Source organism: Thalassophryne amazonica, chromosome 12 (assembly GCF_902500255.1).
Source record: "Thalassophryne amazonica chromosome 12, fThaAma1.1, whole genome shotgun sequence".
NCBI lineage: Eukaryota > Metazoa > Chordata > Actinopteri > Batrachoidiformes > Batrachoididae > Thalassophryne > Thalassophryne amazonica.
This window is the reverse complement of record NC_047114.1, coordinates 82,331,121-82,354,001: the sequence shown is the minus strand read 5'-3', so window position 1 is coordinate 82,354,001 and position 22,881 is coordinate 82,331,121. Positions and strand designations below refer to the sequence as shown.

General features: G+C 39.2%; 2 protein-coding genes across 5 annotated transcripts in view; both read left to right on the top strand.

The window, feature by feature from the left end:
- Positions 1 to 5,965, top strand: part of LOC117521461 (RNA-binding Raly-like protein) — a 153,522-nt gene extending 147,557 nt beyond the window's left edge. For all 4 annotated transcript variants that reach the window (XM_034182757.1, XM_034182758.1, XM_034182760.1 and 1 more), the window contains 2 exons: positions 1,639 to 1,676; positions 5,191 to 5,965. In XM_034182757.1, coding sequence (XP_034038648.1) covers positions 1,639 to 1,664 — 26 coding nt within the window. In that variant the 3' untranslated portion in view covers positions 1,665 to 1,676; positions 5,191 to 5,965. The remainder of the gene's footprint in view (positions 1 to 1,638; positions 1,677 to 5,190) is intronic.
- A 3,294-nt stretch (positions 5,966 to 9,259) lies between these two features.
- Positions 9,260 to 22,881, top strand: part of lrrcc1 (leucine rich repeat and coiled-coil centrosomal protein 1) — a 34,556-nt gene continuing 20,934 nt past the window's right edge. Inside the window, exons 1-9 of the mRNA XM_034183321.1 lie at positions 9,260 to 9,881; positions 12,882 to 13,087; positions 13,254 to 13,319; positions 13,411 to 13,578; positions 14,735 to 14,901; positions 16,096 to 16,251; positions 17,533 to 17,732; positions 18,710 to 18,884; positions 19,045 to 19,193. Coding sequence (XP_034039212.1) covers positions 9,838 to 9,881; positions 12,882 to 13,087; positions 13,254 to 13,319; positions 13,411 to 13,578; positions 14,735 to 14,901; positions 16,096 to 16,251; positions 17,533 to 17,732; positions 18,710 to 18,884; positions 19,045 to 19,193 — 1,331 coding nt within the window. The 5' untranslated portion in view covers positions 9,260 to 9,837. The remainder of the gene's footprint in view (positions 9,882 to 12,881; positions 13,088 to 13,253; positions 13,320 to 13,410; positions 13,579 to 14,734; positions 14,902 to 16,095; positions 16,252 to 17,532; positions 17,733 to 18,709; positions 18,885 to 19,044; positions 19,194 to 22,881) is intronic.

Sequence of the window (22,881 nt, the reverse complement as noted above, 5' to 3'; positions counted from 1 at the left end):
GCGTTTTTTCTGAAAATGGTTTTTGAGGTCTTGTGATTTATACACTGGTGTGACCTATATACGGAAAAATCACATGTAAATAGAACCCATTTTTCATATAGATTATCATTAAAGTTGAAATTCATGACACATTTAATTTATTTATGAATATTTATCAGGTTTCTATATTTTTAATGTTTTTGTGATGCATTAAATGTGCCTAAAACATTTGCACAGTACTGTTTGTTTTGCATAAAATGAAGGTAAGTATGACCAAAGTCTCAGTTACTATAGAAACAGATTATATTTTCTTATTTGTCCCTGGTAAGAATCCATGCTTACAACAGTTTTATCATAAAAGAAAATGTAGTTTTCAGGGAATGACAAATATGCTAAATAATAAATGCAAATGAACCAAGTTTGTTTCATCAGAATATTTAATAAAATTTCCAAAGTTATTGAATAACAACACCAAAAAGAAATGCTCTCAAATATAGTGAAGTAAAAACATACAGACATAAAATATACATGCAAATTTGCATGTATATGTAAGGAAAATTTGCACTCATCAGCCCAGAAGCTGCACATGGGACATACTTGGACATTCCAGCATGACAACGATCCAAAACATAAGGCCAAGGCAACCTGTTATAGGCTACAGCAGAATTAAGTAAAGATTCTGGAGTGGCCATCTCAGTCTCCTGACCTCAATATCATTGAGCCACTCTGGGGAGATCTCAAATGTGCAGTTCATGCAAGACATCCCAGGACTTTACAGAAACTGGAGGCTTTTTGCCAAGAACAATGGGCAGCTTTACCATTAGAGAAAATAAAGATCCTCATCCACAGCTACCCTAAAAAACTCCAGTGTTGAAGGGGCAATAAACGGTATTAACGGTATGTAAAATTTTGATCAGGGTCATTTGGATAGTTTCTGTTGTCATTATGAGTTAAAAAGAGTAAACAGTTATATGGCAATAAATGGCTTCACCCAACCACTAAGAATGAGAGAATTTTTTGTGTGTTGTCATTCATATTCTCTGAAAAATTCTGCCAGGGTATGTAAACTTTTGAGCACAACTGTAAGTCAGAGGATGGATACATGAACATTTACAAGAATTGTCAAAAACTGAATGACTGTGCAAGATGGAGATTCATGAGGAAAGCCAACAATATACCCGCTCATGACAACACTGTGGGAGATATGAGCTTCAGTGCATGTGTTTGGAGAAACTGAACATAGCGCAGCTGTTATGTGTTGTATTGTCAGTCATAGTTTCATATTGGAGTGGAACACAGAAGGACCTTGCCACCAGAAAACAGACAAAAGTTTCCCTACACTCACCTTCTCCATTCACAGCTGCAGATGCCTATAACTCCTTAAGAGTTCTCATGCATGTGTTGGTGGCCTCCCAGATTTTCTTTTAAGCAGCATCTTCTTCTCAGCAACTACCACAGAAACAGGTTGTTCCACAGCCAGACATTGTTTGTTTTGTGTATTCAGCTTAGACACTTCAGTATCTGTGGTATTGTTTTCTTCACAAACTTTAATATCTGTTTCTAAGACACCTGGTGATCTCTGTTAGCTTGCTGAAAAGTGTATAAGATCCTTAAAAACAGAGATAGTTACATATCTTTTTCTCCTACTTGTACTTGCAGATAGAGAACCATATATCGGACATTGACAACTGAATAAGGTAAATATGACTTTACACAGTTTAAGAAGCAGTGTAACCTCTGTTCAAGAGTATCACATTTAATTTGATGAACACAAATGTAATGCAGCTTTTTTTTACTTCTCCAAAACATACAGTCATCTCCTACAACATAGTAAAATAATTAAAATCTTCATCACCACCTCCGCCAACTTCATTGACGGAGGTGGTGAGCCCCAGACCCTGAGTCCCAGTTTGGTGGGCTCAGAGTCTCATCACTGCTTTTTGCAGATGATGTGGTTCTGTTGGCTTCATCAGCCGGTGACCTCCAACACTCACTGGGTCGGTTTGTAGCCAAGTGTGAAGCGGCTGGGATGAGGATCAGGACCTCTAAATCTGAGGCCATGGTTCTCAGCAGGAAACCGATGAATTGCCTACTCCGGGTAGGGAATGTGGTCTTTCCCCAGGTGAAGGAGTTCAAGTATCTCGGGGTCTTGTTCACGAGTGAGGAGACAATGGAGCGTGAGATTGGCCAGAGAATTGGTGCAGCAGGGGCGGTATAGCATTCACACTACCGTACTGTTGTGACGAAAAGGGAGTTGAGTCAAAAGGCGAAGTGCTCGATCTACTGGTCAATCTTCGCTCCTACTCTCAGTGGTCATGAGGGTTGGGTCATGACCGAAAGAAATCACGGGCACAAGCGGCCAAAATGGGCTTCCTTAGGCGGGTAGCCGGTGTCTCCATTAGAGATAAGGTGAGAAGCTCAGTCATCCGTTAGGAGCTCGGAGTAGAGTTGCTGCTCCTTCAAAGGAGCCAGCTGAGGTGGTTCGGGCATCTGGTAAGGATGCCCCCTGGGCGCCTCCCTAGGGAGGTGTTCCAGGCACATCCATCTGTGAGGAGACCCTGGGGAAGATCCAAGACCAGGTGGAGAGATTATATCTCCACACTGGCCTGGGAACGCCTCAGGATCTCCCAGTCAGGGGTGGTCAATGTGGAAAGGGAAGTCTGGGGTCCCCTGCTGGAGCTGTTCCCCCCGCGACCCGATCCTGGATAAGGGGTTAAAGATGAGTGAGTGAGTGATCCTACCCAGCAAAATGAAATAAAAATCTAATTTTATGTTGAACCAAATTACTTCCATATTTCTGCGGCCGGGTCTGACCCTCTCGCACGAAGCAACATTAACAGCACTCGTTTCCCCCCTCTGCTGGTTTCAGCATTACCCTTAATTCCACTGTTTACACTGTTAAACATTGTCGACTTTTTTTTGTGGAAATCTGACAGCAGGGCATCAATCTTTGAACTCATAAAGTTCTTCTGTGTCCTGATTGGACACTTCTGGTATATAGGGCCTGGACATGTAGCTGCATACGGTCGTGTGGGGCTTTATTAATACTAACACTAATACACTAACTAACGCTAATACACATATTATTTATGCAATTTATGACAGTACCAGTGTTTCCTGAATCTGTCGTGGCACTCTCGTGTGTGCTGATTATACTAAAAACACAATGTTAGAAAATTTGAGAGGAGTTTGTGAAAATGTTCCTGCATGAGACTGGATTTGTCTGCAGGTGTCCCTGATGTCCCACCAGCCATTCAGACAGATTCTGTCGTCATTTTTTTCAAATTAATTCTTAAATTTTCCTGTGCTTGAACAAATAGCTATGAGATTTAATTTGGTTCTTGATGGACTAGTCCTCTATCCTGTCCTCATGTGCCCTCAAATGCAAATTGTAGCAGCTCTAAACACAATGTATTTTAAGATGAAGGCCTCAATAACTGTTTGTTCTCTTCTCAGCACATTACCATATTTTCTGGAGTATGTCACTTTTACTAGATTTTATCAAAAAAAGAGGGGGGATCACACTTTCATTCTTATTTTTGTTAATAATATGGTAATAATATTAACTGTTTGACCACATTACTCCCATTTTGGAATCTCTTCACTAGCTTCCTGTCTCTGTGAGATCAGATTTTAAGGTCCTGCTACTGGCCTATAAAATTGTTCACGGACTGGCACCTTCCTATTTGGCTGATCTCTACGTACCGGCCCGGGCTTTGCCTTCACAGGACGCAGGTTTACTTTTTGTCCCTAGGTTGAATAAAAAGTCTGCGGGAAATAGAGCCTTCCCTTATCGTGCCCCTGTCCTGTGGAAAACTCTCCCTGCGTTAGTGAGGCAGTGAGACTCTGTTGAGACTTTTAAGTCTCGATTGAAGACACATTTGTTTTCTATTTTATAGGATTAACATGTTTTACTATGCTTTTTATTCTTTTTGTTTTTTTTACTTACTGTGCTTTTGATCTTTTAATTACGCTCTTTGATCTTTTGGTTTAATTTGTTGTTGTTGTTGTTGTTTTCTGTGAAGCGCCTTGAGGCGACACTGTCCTGGTTTGCCGCTCTGTAAGTTCAATAAGTTGAATTGAATTGAACTGTTTATATATAACTTTCCCATGAATCATTGCAAAAATTAGAAACCCTAAATTAGAGATGATTAAAAAAAATCAAATGGACTCATGTTTTCATTGTAGTGTTTCCAGCGTTGTGGACCAGCAATCTCTGTCCATATGACAGCTGCTTTCATCCAAACTGTGACAAATAATGTTGTCCAAAGCACAATTATTTGTCCATCTTACTTATTTTTGGAATTTAAACCCTTGTGTTACATATTACAAGCTGAGGGTTTGCTGTTTAAATCCGCTGTTCACTTCTCCATGTTGCCTGTGTGCCAGCAATCTGTCCGTCTAACAATTTGTCTAAACTGCATCCGATCCAATATGTTGTCCAGCATGTGTGTATTTATCCATGTTGCTTATTTTTGTTATTTAAAACTCCTTATGTTAAGTAACAGCACAGGCTGTGTTGTGCACATGTGCTGCACAGTTCTTGTCTGATGTTAAACTCACCCCCAATGAAAGCAAATTCTATATATAGAAAAAAAGGTACGACTTATACTCTGGTGAAACTTGTATATGTTTTTTTTCTCTTCTTTACAACTTGTTTTTGTTTTATTTATTTATTTATGTTTGACAGATGTGAGTTATACTCCAGAAAATTTGGTATTTACTGTGTCTGAGCTGTTGCAAGTAATATCACAAGCTCATAGCATTGGTTTATTTTAATGTTGGAGACAGCAGCAAGTCTTCTCCTGATATCACATGTGAAACTCAACGGGAGTCTGCTTTTTTTAACCTCCGCCAAGGAGGTTATGTTTTCACAGGCGTTTGTCTGTCTGTCTGTTAACAGGATAACTCAAAAAGTTTTGAACGCATTTGAACCAAATTTGGTGGAATGATGGGAAATATATCCAGGATCAATCGATTAAAATTTGGTGATGATCCAGATTAAACTCTGGAATATAGCATAATGTATTAGTTTGCCCTTTTGTGAATCCACATCCTTCGATATTGATATGTGGTGTGGTGGAAGTATGCGCTCTACTCAGCTGTTTCCTTCATTGGGATACTGTCGCAGACAAACTTCCAAAAACATTGAATTCACACTGCAGCCTGTTTTGTTTCTTCATTTCCTTTCTTTTCCTATTTTCTTCCAAGTTTAGAAAAAGAAACTTACACAACACTGGGAGAGCAGATACCAGCTAAACCTTTTCAGTGAAGAAGGTGGATTTGGAACTCAAGAAAAGCAAAGTGGGAAATGACTGACAGCGGATGGAAGAGTTCCCCCAAATATGTTTGTGCTTGTTTGCCTCATTAAAATGTGACACTACTGATGTGTGCTTCATCAAACTGCTGGTTATGAATATTCTCCAGACTACTGCAGCATCAGCTGCAAAGAACAATCAGTTGTTCTCCAAACTGATTGCCTTTCTGAAAAATAAGGACAATATATTGTGTGCTTGTTAAATTATGGTCTGTATTGTGCATAAATGATGCGAGCAATCAGATAAACCATGAAATGCCCTCTTTTGTTGTACTGCAAATGTGTATTTATTCTGTTTGTGTGCATTGAAAAGTGATGAGCTCGGATACTGGTCGCCAAACGTGACTGTAAGAGGAACACATTTCTTTGACACTTGATAATTATGTGATTTGCTTTGTTTGTATGTTCTGCTGGAATGTGCGGCAGATAATTTATTCACAGGCAATCTTCACGATGTCTCCACACTGTATCGTATGTATTTTATTTGTTATACATGACAAAAACATTCTAAATCCTGTTTGATTTCTGGTTATGGTAATAACAAAATGTCTATTTTTTATGAACAGCATGTTTGAAACGTGGCTATGATGTATCATTTGTATTCATTGCATTTGTTGTACAGCTCTGGATGAAAACATTTTTTTGAAATACAACTGCTGCTCCAAAAATTTATTTGTTGTGGTTTCATTTTATTAATAATTGAGAAATGCATATAAACAGTACTGTGAAAATATTTTAGACAGCCTGTAGTTTGCGAATTTTTGTTGTTGATGAACGGAAAACATATATACTGTAAAATGTCTAAACATTCCTATTCTAATAAAAATCCATTTATTTAAACAAAATATTGTTACACACCTCATTGAGGATGATGATGATGATGATGATGATAATAATAATAGATTCTATGTTGGTGTATAAGACAACATAAAGACAGTTGTTAATATCACACAAAAGTAAATTGATTGCTAAAACCTGATTAAATGTAGCTTGATTTTCTTATAAATTCCTTATCGCAGAAACTAAGTTTAATAAGACCAAAAGGGTCAGCACAATTTGTTTATTTCTCGTTATTTATAACCCATTTAACAGATTTTCATTATTTTAAAATGTTTAGCTTTTGTATAGCAAGGCAATAGTACCTGTGGGAATGCAGATGGTAAGGGCTGCCACAGTCTGACATTTGACCCCATTTAGCTTGGCCTTCACTCAAATAGTTGACCTCTAGCTAACCTTGCCAGGGCGATTCTGGAATTCATCTAAATGTGTGTTGTGTTCAGTTTAGGTTGCAAATTAAATTATGTGAGTTTGACCTTTGTCAAAATGAATTGTCAACCTTCACTGGCATACCAAGTTTATTAGAACTCAGCAGAAGTACTTGGGAGTAGAAGGTCAACACGATCTTGACACGATCTTGCCCCCAATGATTGACCATTTGGCAAACGCGTCCTCACCTGGGTTATTCTAGTTTGGTGCAAATCAGGGTGAAAAACATACATTTTGACCTTTGACCCCAATGATCCTGACACCAATAATTGCACTTGCCAATTTTGATCATGCTAAGGCAATTCCACAAGTTTGGAGGACATCAGCCTGAATAAAAAAAAAAAATCATAAAAATTTTGACCATTGACCCCAATGACTTAGACCTTTGCCAAAACAGATTGTGTCAGTGCAATTCTGGGGTTGACTATCATCCACATATTAAGTGTGGTGGAAAACAGCCAAAGGACATGGCAGATATAGGTGAACAAACAGACAGAAAAACCAAATGTTTGACCTTTCAACCCAATAATCTTTGCATTTGCCCAGACAAATACATTAAGGTATTTGGGGGTCAACCTACATTTACAATGTAAAAGTTTGTTTGAAAATGGCCCAAGCACATCGGAAAAGCAGTGGAATAAATAAACAAAAGTTTCTCAAATTTTAGTTTGATACTGTGTCTTGTTTCTTTGAAATTGTCTGCTCTTTAAAATCTAGTTTTCATTTAAAGTCACCTTAAAAGAGTTTTAAATCACATCTACCTCGCTCAACTAGTACTGTGACATTAATATAAAATTTTCCGCCCATCTCAGTTCACTTTTAAAATATGGAAATAGCAAGGTGAAATTAAAGTCAGAGTAATTCCAAATGTATAAATTCATAGGTTCCCTTAGATTTATTTCAAATGTTCCTCACATTAGTCCTCCTCTAATAATAAGCAGGCTATGAAAACACCCAATTTTTTTGATGCAGTGTCCTTGAACACGGGCAGTTTTTCTTGCCTGTGGTGGCAGAAAGACAGCACCATATGGCGTGTCTAATTCACTCAGCTCATTAGCACCAGATCACCATTTTCTCAGGTTAAGGAGGGTCATTGGCTGGGTTTCAGGTGTAACTGATTCTGTCATTGCTGGTTAGCTGCTATGAGCACTATGATCAGTCATGCAGTTCATCTTGTACGGAGAGTGTTGAGCGTGTGATGAACTGCATCGATCAGCGGCCTGTAGCTGCTGGAGAAATTATCAGTGTAATCAGGGTCAGGCTCTGTATAATAATACACGTGTGGTCATCTGTATTTAAGGGAAGGTGAACAAATAACAAGACTTTCATAAATCACAGATTTTTTTTAAAAAAGTTTTGTATGGCAGGTTGCCAAGAGAATAGTTGTGGTATTAGAAGGTTTGGAGTGGCAGACAAGTATGTGAGGGTGGTGAAGGATATGTAGAAGGACAGTGGTCCAGTAGATACAGCGTGTGTGAGATGCATCATAAAACTCACTAGAAGGCCGAATTCCTTCAAGAAACATGTTATAGTACACACACTGACCCTATGCTGATTTGATATGGGTGCACTATCCTGAGATGTCTTGCACCTGCCGGTGTTCAGTCAGCACGTGATGCATTATGCTGCGTTCACGTCTGTTGCAGAAAAAACGTTACAATGGTAATCATATCAGATTTCCTGCAGAGACAGACTATAGGTGTGACCAGTTTTTCAGTGTTAACGCTGGCAATAATTTAATTAATTGAAAGATGATAGAGTTTTTAGTGTTTTGCACAGTGTTATATTAAAATAAGAAGCCCTGACTCTGATGGCAGCTTAAAAAGATAACTTTTTGAGAGGTTATACTTTAGGTCTTCTCTGTAATATCACACAATTTATTCACATTTACCTGTTTAAAACTGGGGGACTCTGCACTTAAATAATCCATTGCTTATCTGTTTTTTTTCCTTCCCATTAAAGATAAAACATTTGATTTGTAAAAGTTTAAAACCTTCAATTTTTGACAGCAAGTGCCATCACGGTGCATGGGTGCTGCAGTCACAGGCAGAGGTGGTGGAATTTTTTCCATCAACCTCCCAGTGAAAACTACGGAACATTTGATTTTCTGTTTGCCGCTTACAGCCAACATACAAACACAGCAATACTTTTCATGCAGACTCCACAACGAGGAACGATGTTCAAAACACAGGAGCTTCGAGGGATTTGAAACATTTCAAAGCAGCATTTCAAGTTTGCCATTATTATTTTGCAGGGCAGATGAAAGGTTTTTACTATTCTGTTGTGTGTTTCAGATGGTACAATGTTTGAAACATGGGTCATTCAAAGGTTTCAAAATGTTTTGAAGGAATGTCTTAACTGAGACATCAGCATTAGTGGGCTTGATAAATGGACAATAATTTTGAGATTTTACAAATGCAAAAGTCATAAAACGTTCAGGATATTTAGTGTTTAGAAAACAGCATTAATCTGAGCAATGTAGGTTATTTGAGGGGATCTGAGGATTATTTGTTGACAACAAAGTAGAGGATTTATTATATTATATTATATTATATCATTTGTTCATTCATTAATTTTCTATACCTGCTTCCTCCAGTTAAGGGTCACGGGGGCGCGGTTGGCAGGTACATTATATTTTTTATATTATATTATTCATTGTATTCTATTCTAATATAACATAATATAGTAAACAGAAGTCTAGTTGTTGGTACATTGACACTTTTTGAATGAAAATTCGAAGAGGTTAGAGCAAGAAAGCTAGAATTTAAAAACAAAACACATTATGTCACAAACTTTGATGGGTCACACAATGCGATATAACACCATTCCTATCGCCCAGCATTAGTGACGCAGTCAGTGTTGTCTTGGTGATGAGAGCAAAGGCGTCAGTGGGCGGAGAAAGCAAATGTTCCTTGGAGGCCAGGAAGTACACAAGAAAAGCGGCTAGTTTAACACATACAGCTGTGACTGTATACGCTTGTTCTTTTCCCCTTCTTCAAAAACCTCTTGCGGTAATTTTTCGTCGTTAATGTGAACTTATTTTCTAATAGTTCAGTAAGAGTTTGTGACGTCCCTAAATATATTTTTTGTAATGTTAATTTGTTCGCGCTAACGTTGTAGGCTAGCTAAGTAAAGTTTCTTAAAGATGGAAGTAGCCGCAGTTTTTAGGAGACGTAACACCGACAATTAAAGTTATTTGGACCAGTTAACACTCGCAGATTGTAAGTCACAGCAACTAAAGTAAATTAGTAGAAAAGGCTATATAACCTATCGTTATGGGGGACAAAGAACTGTGTCTTATTGATAAAAATATCACAAGGTAAACAACGTTATTGTCTCTTTCACTGTAACTCAACTAATCTACGTTTTGAAAATGTATTAACGTTTCAGTTTAAAGTGTTGTATTTGCCATATTTAATACTTTGCTAAAAGGTTCTTATCCGTGTTTGGCAGATCTCGAAGAGCATTCACTGAAGCACATGGTGGTGTGTTTGCACTTTATGCAATATAATATTGGCAGGTTATATTTTGCCGGATACGGCAAACACGCACCTAGCGATATTTGACTGGATCTCCTCACTGATTGGCTAGTTCAAATGAAATCATCGGAGAGTTAATTTCAACATGGCAGCGCCCTCAGCAGAGTTGAAGTGGACGATATTTCGCCGAACGAAGCACCCGCAAAAGGTGGGTTGCTCAGTTTTGCTGGCCGTCTAAATTTATTCACGATGGAACGGAACGGCTGCAATCAGGCGGGAACTTAAAGGTGATCGGAGTTTAAGATCTTATTTCGCATTCATGATAGTAGCTCGATATTGGTGATTTTCATTATTGAAAATTGACATATTTTACCATTCACTGTTTTCAGGGGTGGACTTATCAAAGGTTTTGCAGACATGACACTGACAGAAAAAACAGGATAAACACGTGCCGACATGGACTTCTGTATTTTCGTTTTTATTCTGTCTTGAATTTGCAGGTTTTGTTTATCATCCTCGCCCTACACAGAAAATTACCAAGACTGCAAAAATGATGTCCACCATGCCTGAAATTATTTCCACCGCGTGGTGAAAAGCACCAGTGGACATAATTTTTGGCACGGCAGTGGAAATAATTTTGGGCACGGTGGAAATAATTTCGGGCATGGCTATGCCACATTTTTGAGCTGCTTTTAGCATCCGAGAATCCCTCAAGCTATTTCCACCGCGCGGCGAAAAGTGCTGGTGGAAATAATTTCAGGTACGGTGGAAATAATTTTCGCTACACGGTAGAAATAATTTCGGGAACAGCTATGCCATGTTTTTGAGCTTCTTTTAGAGTCCGAGAATCCCTCGAGCTGCTTTTAGCGTCTGAGAATCCCTCCGGCAGTAGGTGATTTTCTGTTCAGATTCAAACGACTTTATGGCACACAAAACGGCATTTAAAGATGAAAAATTAGCACCAACACTCAATGCCGAGGACGCCGCCATGTTGAAATACCCTCTACGATGACGTCACTTGAACTAGCCAATCAGTGAGGAGAGCCGGTCAAATATGGCTAGGTGCGTGTTTGCCGTATCCGGCAAAATATACACTTCATATGATATTTGAAGTTAAGCACATCTGCAAGGAAAAGTTTATATCGGTGTGTGCAGAATAGTGCTTTCTATCAAAATATACCACAATTTTGACATTTTATTTTGTTAGTTAGCTATGTCACAAAAACATAGAATAATAATATTTGAATACTGGATGAGGGTTCTGGCTAGGACCGTTTTAGTGCTGGGTAAATTATGTGATCGCCGCTCGCTTTGTGGGTCTTGCGGCCCCACAGGCCCTGAAGCTATAGGGGTTTTATACCACTAAAACATTATTGACAAGTCCTATTTTAACTCATTTTGAGTGGTTTTAGATCCATTGAAAGCAAGGAAAATAAATAAAAAATTATATGTTGTAATATTTGTAAGATCAAAGTTCTTTTTTGTATATTTCTGTCAAAGTCTAAGTTAATAAATTAAATAAAGTTGAAAATGTAAAAAAAAAAAAAAATATTTAATGAACATAGCATTTACTCTGTTCTTCAAAAATGACACACAGTAGTTTTTAATCCAGTGAAGCAGGCAGTTTTTCTGTTATCCTGACAATTTTGTTTTTTGTTTGTTTTTTTTTTCAACATTTTTGAGTGGGACTGTATGACATTACTTTTTAAACAATATAACACCTAATTGCCTTGTTTGAACAAAAGCTGAACATGGACTGATTTGTCAAACCTGCTCTTTTAAATGAAAGACTTTGTGAATCAGTTTTTCATCTCTTTCACTGATGCTGTGCCCCTCCTCATCTCCACCCCTCCTCCTGCTCCTCCTCAATCACAATCCCCCCCACCACCACCATGTCTCTGTTCACTCATGCGTCTGCTGTTTTTGAAACATGAAGCTTTTTGGAAACATGAAGCCTTTCAACTGTAAAACTGTAAAATAAACTGCAAATTTCAGAAAGTTTCATCGGATACAGAAGGACCTCTTGGTTATTTAATGTAGAATTTTCATGGCAGAGTTTTTTTTTCTTCAATTCAGAGCGGAGCAGAGACGCTGTTTTCAGCTGCTGCCCTCCACAGCTCTGTGGCCACAGAATGTGCTGACTCTCTGATCTCTGCTGTTTGCGATTTAATACAAAGAAAATGAGAAATATATTTTTTATTACTTTATTTATTGGTTTAAAATTGCAAAGCTATGACTCTATAAGCTTGAAATATGATTGAATTGGTACATTTTCAGCAACATTACAGTTCATTTTTCAGAAATTATGTGCTGGATGGCACAGCCCATTTGAACAGGAGAGATGGGTTGAAATTTGCAGTACCAGGTGGGGCTGCCCAGTGCCACCCACCGTGGCTAGAACCCTGTACTGGATCCAGCTCAACCCCCAAACCTATTGGGCTCTTCTCATAACGCTTTTGTGCAAACCTTCTTAATCAGCCAAGCAAACAGACAGTTTAGCCTTAAACCAGGGCTTTCTCTCCCTCTCTCTCTCTCTCTCTCTGTTGTGGCCCATAGGTTGATGTTATACATGCCACTTACAGTGGGATAAATCCTAACCCCATGGGATAATTAACATGGCTATGGATCTATAGAATTTTTGTATTATCAATACAACTACATACGGAAAGCAACTTTGAACAATTTAATATTCTTGTCTGAGGTCTTACTTGAGCTGTATAAAAATCTTAGACTTTTTTTTTAGGCAAGGCAAACGGATACATGACCAAAGTGGAGGAACTGTCATTTTTTTCCCCCCCCCTGACTGAGGTTAGAGTCTCACCATTTTGCCTTCTGTGTAGTTTGCTGGAAATCCACCTGAACCCCACTATAACATCACTTAATCTGCACTTCAATCAAATACCACGGATCGAGGGACTTGCTTCAGCTTGGCACCTACGACACATAGACCTTTCTTCCAATTGCATTTCTCAGATTGAGGGTCTTGGCTCCCTGACATTCCTGAGGACCTTGAATTTATCATGCAACTTAATCACCAAGGTTGAAGGTGAGCTTCGAGTCATTTTTCTCAGGTGATGAATGTTTCAACCTAGTCTGTGTTCTCCAAATTGTGTTTGTTCATTAATAGGCATTGTGTTTATTCTAACATTACTGCCACTGCTTTATGAGCTATACAGTCACTCATTTGTTGATGCTCCTTCACTGTACTTCAGGGTTGAATGGCCTTGTGAACCTAACGAGATTAAACCTATCTTACAATCGGATAAATAACCTTACTGGTGAGTCAACATAGTTTTGTTTTTCTACACTGAGCTAAGTCTGACATGTGTCATTAATACATTTCTTTTTAATTTCTTGTGTCTTCATTAGGTTTACTGTGTCTACATGGCACCGAATACAAGCTGAAACATCTTAGTCTCCAAGGCAACCTTCTGGACCATATTGATCACCTGCTGCAGTCCCTGCTGGGATTGCAAGGGCTGAGAGAGGTCACTTTGAGCCAGAATGGCAGAGACAACCCTGTCTGTCAGTCACCAGGTAGGTTGAAATAGTTAGGTGCTCACTGGCATGGATTTTTAACAAGTTTGAACAAAATGTAAGGTAAATTAGCCTTGTATGCACAGCAAAGAAATCAGACATTTTACATCAATACACACATGCACACAGAACCTGTACGTATTGCTCTGTAATGTCTCCAAAGCCATGTAGTGGGCTGGGTTTTTGCCCAGATTGTATCTAGTCTAGTGTATCTGTCCAAAGTGCAATGGGATGAGATCTAACCTCATGAGACACATTAGCCTAGAACACATATCAGCACAGAAAATAAATTGGAATGCATTGATAACATATCTTTGCAGACCCTTTTCCCTGGTGGTCACATTTATAATTAAAATGCATGATCTTGTGGCCAATTTCCAGGCAATATATTGACAAAGACTTAATTTATCAAAGCGGAACTGAGTACACAAGGTCACCTTACTAAGACCTCTGACAAATTCGACACTGGGCGTGTTTTGACTGTAATGGGGATCACCAAGGGTGAGAGTCTGAAGCCATGTGTACGTGATATCTTCAGAAAGACTTCTTATGTCAAGAGGAAACTTTACACAAGGTCACCTCACTAAGACTGTGGACAAGTTCACCATTGGACACATTTTGATTGTAAGTATGACCACCAGGGAATGGGTCTGCACATGTTCAGTGTTGGGTGCATTTCTATTCTAATTTATGTAAGATCATAACAGTCTTTCCAGCTTAGTATATGCAAGAACTCCACAAGGTCTTTGTGGATTGTGATTGAACTTGGTGCTGTAGATTTACCTTGCTAAGACCATGCGTAAATTCAGTGTTGAGCTTGGAGATGCATGTTAGAGGTCAGTATTGCCCTTCTTTAAGTTAAGTATTGCAATAGGTGTCAAAGGCCATTTGTAAAGCCTTGAGGGAATAGTGAATGTAATCTCCGAGTCTGACGCTTCACCCTCAGTATGCACAGGCATAGTATAACATTTACAGGCCTCATCAATAGTGCATATGTGTAACACACACAAAGAAGGGATGTTATTCATTTAGATGGTATTCCTGTGTCCATATGATTAGCCTTTCTGAATACAGATGTGTGGACTGCCATGAAGCTTTAATTTCATCAGATTTTAATAATTTTAATAATGTTTGCAGTGTGCTTGTATCTATACAGGTTATAGGGAGGTTGTTATGCAGTCGTTGCAACAGATTTCTGTACTGGATGGTCTAAACCGCCTGGGAAATCCATCACCTGCAGGGATAAACAGTCCTTGTGACATTCCTGGTCTGGAGTACTATGTGGACCTTCTGCTGTCTTCAGATGCCAGTGCCAATGAAATGGTAACTTTTGCACAGTTACATAGTAGAATAAATTCATTCTGTTGTATTTTTTATTATAGATGTTGCAGTAGATTGAATATATGAGGGTAGGCTGAAAAGTTCTAAGGCTCCCCATGAAGGAGTATTGCACTAACTGCATTATAGTGAGCCTTAGAACTTTTCAGCCTACCCTCGTATGTCCTGTGCATAATATTCAGCAAAATGTCATCATTAAATATTTCATGACCTGAGTGGTTAGTTGCAGATATGTAGCAGCAATGGCTCAGTAAAGGAATGCTTTTTTGTGTTTAACAACTGGGGCTGAGTGAAATGATGCCAAATCAGTATTATGATTATTTTGAAATTTTAATTTAATATTGAAAAGCCCATTTGGTGTACAATTTACATTGTATCTCAATCAAGAGTGCGTCAGTCACTCATTTGTGACAATGAGGTGCAAGCTGGCTTTCTCAATGAAGAGACTAAGTTTGATCCACATCTGATCTGTATTGCGGATTTAGTAGACATTTGATATTAACATTGAAAAGCCCTTTTGATCTATACTGTATGTTGTATTATAGTTTAGCTTATGAAAAGTCACTTCTAACAGAACTTTGATGTTGAAATTTTTTTGTCCAAGGTAAAAAATTTGTGGAATTGGAAACTAGTGTTGGTAGAGCGCAGCGCTCTAGTTTTGGAATTGCAGTGGAAATTACAGTGGACTGTAACAGCATTTCTTATTTAAAAAATAGGATCAACTACATCAGAAAGGACTCTCACTTTCAGATTTTAAGCAAGTGCTGGAAAAGTTCTGAACTATATTGTACCCACAGCATGGACCCCCTAAATAAGAATGTGTCTTTAATTCAATGTAGATGTAATTTCACTTGTAGGCTCAAGTGAAATTGGGGATGTGATAGTCTAGTGGTTAAGCATTGGGCTTGAGACAAGAGGATCCTTGGTCCAAATCCCAGCCTGACTGGAAAATCACTAACGGCCCTTGGGCAAGGTCCTTAATCCCACAGTTGCTCCCGGTGTGTAGTGAGCGCTCTGCATCGCAGCACCCTGACATCGGGGTGAATGTGAGGCATTAATGTAAAGCACTTTGAGCGTCTGATACAGATAGAAAAGCGCTATAGAAATGTAGTCCATTTATAATTTAAGGGGATGGCTGTCTCACCACATGTTACAATATATGTGCTGACTCAATTTCAGCGGCACATTTCCTCCAAAGGAAACCCAGATGAAAGGGAAAAACCAGCTGTCCAGGACCCCCAGCCTGATAGCGTCACTGTGACTGATCCTGCAGAGCATGATAAAGAACAACGCATCAGCAAACTGGAGCGTCAGATGTTGCAGTTTATCCAGCAGGTTCTTCCTGAAAGAAAAAAAATAAAATAAAATATATATATATATATATATATACTCAACAAAAATATAAACACAACACTTTTGGTTTTGCTCCCATTTTGAATGAGATGAACTGAAAGATCTAAAACTTTTTCCACATACACAATATCACCATTTCCCTCAAATATTGTTCACAAACCAGTCTAAATCTGTGATAGTGAGCACTTCTCCTTTGCTGAGATAATCCATCCCACCTCACAGGTGTGCCATATCAAGATGTTGATTAGACACCATGATTACTGCACAGGTGTGCCTTAGACTGTCCACAATAAAAGGCCACTCTGAAAGGTGCAGTTTTGTTTTATTGGGGGGGATACCAGTCAGTATCTGGTGTGACCACCATTTGCCTCATGCAGTGTGCAACACATCTCCTTCACATCATCTGTGAAGAGAACACCTCTCCAACGTGCCAAACGCCAGCAAATGTGAGCATTTGCCCACTCAAGTCGGTTACGACGACGAACTGGAGCCAGGTCGAGACCCCGATGAGGACAACGAGCATGCAGATGAGCTTGCCTGAGACGGTTTCTGACAGTTTGTGCAGAAATTCTTTGGTTATGCAAACCGATTGTTTCAGCAGCTGTCTGAGTGGCTGGTCTCAGACGATCTTGGAGCTGAACATGCTGGATGTGGAGGTCCTGGGCTGGTGTGGTTACACGTGGTCTGCGGTTGTGAGGCTGGTTGGATGTACTGCCAAATTCTCTGAAACACCTTTGGAGACGGCTTATGGTAGAGAAATGAACATTCAATACACGAGCAACAGCTCTGGTTGACATTCCTGCTGTCAGCATGCCAATTGCACGCTCCCTCAAATCTTGCGACATCTGTGGCATTGTGCTGTGTGATAAAACTGCACCTTTCAGAGTGGCCTTTTATTGTGGGCAGTCTAAGGCACACCTGTGCACTAATCATGGTGTCTAATCAGCATCTTGATATGGCACACCTGTGAGGTGGGATGGATTATCTCAGCAAAGGAGAAGTGCTCACTATCACAGATTTAGACTGGTTTGTGAACAATATTTGAGGGAAATGGTGATATTGTGTATGTGGAAAAAGTTTTAGATCTTTGCGTTCATCTCATACAAAATGGGAGCAAAACCAAAGGTGTTGCGTTTATATTTTTGTTGAGTGTATATATATATATATATATATATAAAATCCTAATTTTTATTCATACTTGCATATAGACTGAGATGTTTACCTCCCCCACTCTCACTCAGCTTTTCTCTTCTGTTTACTCAGGCCCCTGTAGGTGACAGAGCCAATAGCACAGATCATTCTGTGGGGACAGTGCAGAAAGTCAAGGGGGACACAGACCCCGCATCAGAGAGTGAATGTGACAGTGGGAAGGAAAACGGAAGGCGCACTTGGATCCCAAAGCTTCGAAACAGCATAACGATGAGGAAGATCTCCAAGGAGACCAAGGGAAAAAGATCAGATAGGTGATTTCTTTGTCGGCGTGTCTCTGCTCTGAACACTAATTAAATTGTCAGATTCACTGCTGGGTTTCTTGACGTGAGGGCGCATCCTCGCGTCAAGCAACCCAGTCCAGTCGAAGATTCAGGTTTCTCTACTATGGAAACCACCTGGACAACTGAGAGCCTTCACAGAAATACTTGGTGTTGAGATCCATTTAACATTCATTTACAGCTTTTGTTACCGCTTCTACTGACCCCGGAGATCCCAAATATTCAGAAACTAAAAAGCAGGGATTAGTCCGAATCATCGACGACCTTCATCATATTTTTACTGTTTCCGGTGCCTGTTGTAGAAATGGACACTAAACCTGTATTCATAATAATCAAGCTCAGTATACAGCAATGTGTGTTCATGTTGTTTATCATGCGAATGTGTTTGTTTGTCTATATGTGGCCCTGGGACAGACTGGCGTCCTGTCCAGGGCGTACCCCACCTCACACCCTATGACTGCTGGGATAGGCTCCAGCCCCCGTGACCCGATCTTGGATATGCGGGTGAAGATGAGTGTGCATGCGTGTGTGTTTATCATGCATGAGCTTGGCTAATTATCTCTTGATGACGGGGGTAATCCTTTTACTGCACAGCTGAAAGAGGATGATAAATTTTCTTGTCTGACCGGGATTGTAAAACCTTCCTCTTTTCCTAGAAATTACAGCTGTCATATCATCCCCTTGATTAACGACCATGCTCCTGTGGCTGAGCCTCCCTCATCTTACTTCATCAGCCAGTAATGAAATATGTTGCAGATTCAGTAATTTAACCAAGTTCCAGTGTCCTCATTTAAGCAAGGTGATTTTAAAATACGAGCCCCCAACTGAATTCAAAGTTGTTCAAAGTTTGCCCACTGATAAAAGTGAGCAAACCATCCGTTCTGACCTTTTATTGAGCCAGACGTTCACTTGAGGGCTGGTTCAATATCTGTAATTTGTTTTATGTGCAGCGATCAGGAGAATCGTAAACAGAGGACTTCAAAGGCTGCTGTGGGACCCAAGAGGAAGGCTGGTGGTTCAGGGGTTGGAGATGCAGCAGGCACAACAAGGAGGGGATGTTTGACTACTGCCAGAACCTCTGGGGGAGTGAAAACCAAACCCTCTGAGGACACAGAGACCTACAGGGTACACCATGCGGAGATGTCACATAGACCAACCTGCATCTACTTTTTAAATAAATGTATTATGTGTAGACAAGACATTCTGTATGTGTGTTGATGCATCTTGTTTGCTTTGGTTAGTCTCAGTGTGTGTTTGTGCTTTAATGTGCATTTTTATGGACCAGACAATCGTGGAGGAACGTGACCAGGAAAGAGAGAGACGCTGGAAAGCTGAACAGACTGTGAGGAAGCTAACAGAGGACCTGAGGTGCTTGCAGACAAAGGTCAGTGAGGAAAAAGACCTTCAGAGCATGGCCCTACATACCACAGACAGGTAAGAGGACACATGGCAGCTGTGGATGTTTTTAAAATCACAATTGTAAGCGTGTCTGATCACAAGAGCACCCGAGAGCTGTTTCAATTTCTTTTCAAGTTTTGTACACTGAAAAAAATTATACTTTGGATCAACTTAAAAAAAACTGATGTAATTTGTTACAGCTATTTTTTTTTTTTTTTAGTTTTTCACAATGCATATTTCTGATTTCGTGAAGTGATTCCAGTAGATTTAAACTGGAAACCACAATTTTCCATTAGACCAATGTGAATAAGTAGTTTGAATGAAGTGGACTGATGTTTCACTTTTTTCCCCTGTATTAGTCATTGTAGTCTTATGTGTTTATTATGTTTCATGTTTTATTGGTTTTAGTCTAGTCTTTTTGTTTTTATTTCTTTTTATGTAGTATTTAATTGTGTCACACTAGCTATGGCTGTTTTAAATGTGCTGTATAAGTAAACTGACTTGACATGGGTGCACAGACGCACATGTGCAGTCAAAGATGCACAAGTTCAGCAGAGATATCGTGAAGAAATCTGATCATTGTACCCTCACAAACAAGTTTGATGGACGATTATACTGGAATTGGTCTGTCCGTTCGTCTGTCAGTCTGTGTGTTGGACTCGTAAGCGCAGCTCTTCCCGAAACCATTTGGTGGATTTCATTGAAGCTTCACACAATGGAAGCATGCCACATGATGATGTGCTGTAGAAAAATAATTCTGGTCCAGTGTTTTGAAGGAGAAATAATTGGACCTTTGTATGTAAGGCCTATGAAAATTTGACATTTGATCCCAGTGACCTTCACTGAAATAATTGACCTGTAGCTCCCCTTGCCAGGGTAATACTGGTATCCACCAAAGTGTGTGCTGCATTTGGTCCAAATCAGGTTGAAAAGTCAAATTCGTTGAGCTTTGCTTAAATTAATTAAGAGCAATTTTCACTTCGTCGTTCATCCACGGACATACCAAGTTTGCACAGGTGCCAACATTACAACTTCCTTGTAATCATTATCATTTCAACACACGCTGTATGACTTTTATGATACCATGTGCATTTACGATATGATCATTTATTACCTCTGCCAACGAAGTTGGAGTAGTATACCTTATTACATGTCTGTTCATGTATCACGCCCTATATTATGCCTGATATATCTGTATCAGCCTGAGTACGACGGAGGGACAGATACAGAAAGTGATACATGAACAGACGTGTAATAAGATATTTATCACATATTACAATAAAAATAAAGAACAAGAACCATATAATTATTGTCAACCCCGTTTGTCAAGTTCCACCAGAGAAAGAACAAGGAGCCCTCTCTTCTTTTTCTTGGTTCCACTCAGCCATTCAGTGAACAAGTTCATATCACTCTCCATTTTCCTGGTGGTGTTCTTGTTCTTATGTCTCTCTATAAAGTCACAAGTGTCCTCTTCACTAACTTCTTGATGTCTCACAACTTCAGTATGAGACTCAAGTTGTAGAATTTTCCCTGTTAGGGAGGCTAAAACTCTCACCTTCATCAAACATCTTTGTTGAATGATGATCTGATCCAGATTTGTTTTTGTGGCCACCTATATTTAACATTGAAAACGCCATTTAATGTATATTTTACATTATATCTTAATTCCCCAATCACTCTCATATTTGAAAGTGAGGTGCAGACTGACACTCACTATCACCTGACAAAGTTTGATCTGGAGCACTTTTCCATGAATGGGAAAGTGTCTCCAAAGTTTTGATTGTAGTGTTTTATATAATCAGAGTTTATTCTGGAAAATGGCTCACACCCGTCTATGTTGCATCATTAGGATATGCCATTACTGAAGGTTGGCAGCTCTGAATTTGGTAAAACTCACCCCAGAAGGACCTGTGAGTAGTAGGCTACAAGCATTCATGTAAATTTGACCTTGGTCCCAGTGATTGACCTTTGGCAAATTTGACCTTGCTGGACATTTGTGGAACCCACCTCAATATGTGTGTGAAGATTTGTGCAGATTGGAATGAGAAACCTAGATTTTGACCTTTGTCCCAGATGATCTTGAATTTTTGCATAAATAAACCCTTAAAGGCTCAACCTTCATCTACATACCAAGTTTGGATGACATTGGTGCTTATATGTATGAATATACACATGCAGGCACATCATATTTGTCAGTTACATGCATGTATAAATAGATCTGTTAGTGTCTTTCAGTACACACTTTGACCAATTTGGTAATTCAGGTATTTCATCACAAAAGCTTTATGACCACTGATGTGCAATACATGCAGGCCACTGGTATGGCGGGGGGATGCAGGCAGGCAGGCTCATTTCGTGAGCAGGTATCATTTTGTGAGCTTGCACACAGATCTCTAGTTGAACAATGTGGATTTTGGTTGTCAACTGCATAATGGATTCTCATTCATTTCTCTGCCTTTCATCTTTTGTGTCAGTTCTCCTGAGACATGGGGCTGCTGCCTTGCTCACTCTTGAACAATGAATACTCATCACACCATTAAAATTCCTCACTGTCTTTGTCCCACAGTCTCTTATAAAGTCAGGCTCACATTTTGGCTCTATTACCCCAAAGCCTTAAATATTCCTGCACTTCTTTGTGATGTAAAGCATCTTGGTTTGGAGAAAATCAGTAATCGACTCAGCTGCTGTGCAAATATGCATTATATTAAACATTTCAAAATTGATAATTACCTTTTAAATAAATTTCTACATATACTGGAGAGCATTTGGCTTTGGCCTTTATAGTTTTTGCAGTGCACAGATAAAGCCAGGAGAGCCAGGTGCAACTCTCTTTTTACGTGTCCATTCTCGCTTCACACTCTGCTTCAATAAATCTGCATTATGATTGTAATTAGAAGGATAGGAACAAGCATATGTCAGCAATATTAGATGAATCAGTCTTCGCCGTCACTTTCTAATGATACTGAACAAGGTTGTTGGTGTCAACTCCCAGTCTCATTAGAGACAGATTACTGAGGAATGTCACATCAGGGCACATTTAAAGTGATTTTTTTTCCCTATTTTTTTTCTTTGAAGCACCATATATTGCACATTTTTTTCCCTTGTAGCCATTTTCTCCATATTTATATTTTACAACTGTTTAATTTCAGATTTGTAAACTTTTAAAAGGCAGCTACTGCCTTAATATTGTGAGATCAAGTTCATGACCAAGAACACACAATAGTAGTTTAAAAGCTCAAGGGTGCAGAAACTTTTTCACAGCACTGTAAGTAATAATAATTAGTAAATAAAGCCCTGGTCCCACCGAATAATAAAGCCATGAATAATGAGCCACGTATGGATTTGTCAGAAATTTCAGTGATTATTTGAATAATGAGCCATGTATATGAACATTCTGCAAACAGTTAAAAAGCACTGTGAGAGTGATTGCGTCAGTGCACTGCATCACAGTGCAGCTCATGTGATCGATTATAACGAGATGTTAAATCTGTCATACACATACTTTTACAGCTGCTCATAAGGAATGAACAAGCAGCTGTTTTACCAAGCCATTACAATATAAACATTACAAATACTTACCTTTTAGACTGTTCCAAATACATTCTCCACCTCATGAAGAGCACACGAGAGAGAGGGGGAAAAAAAAACACGCTCCAGCTGAAACGGTTGTCTATGATTCCAGAAGCGATCAGAGGTGTTTTCCACAGGTGTTTTCTGAGAGAAA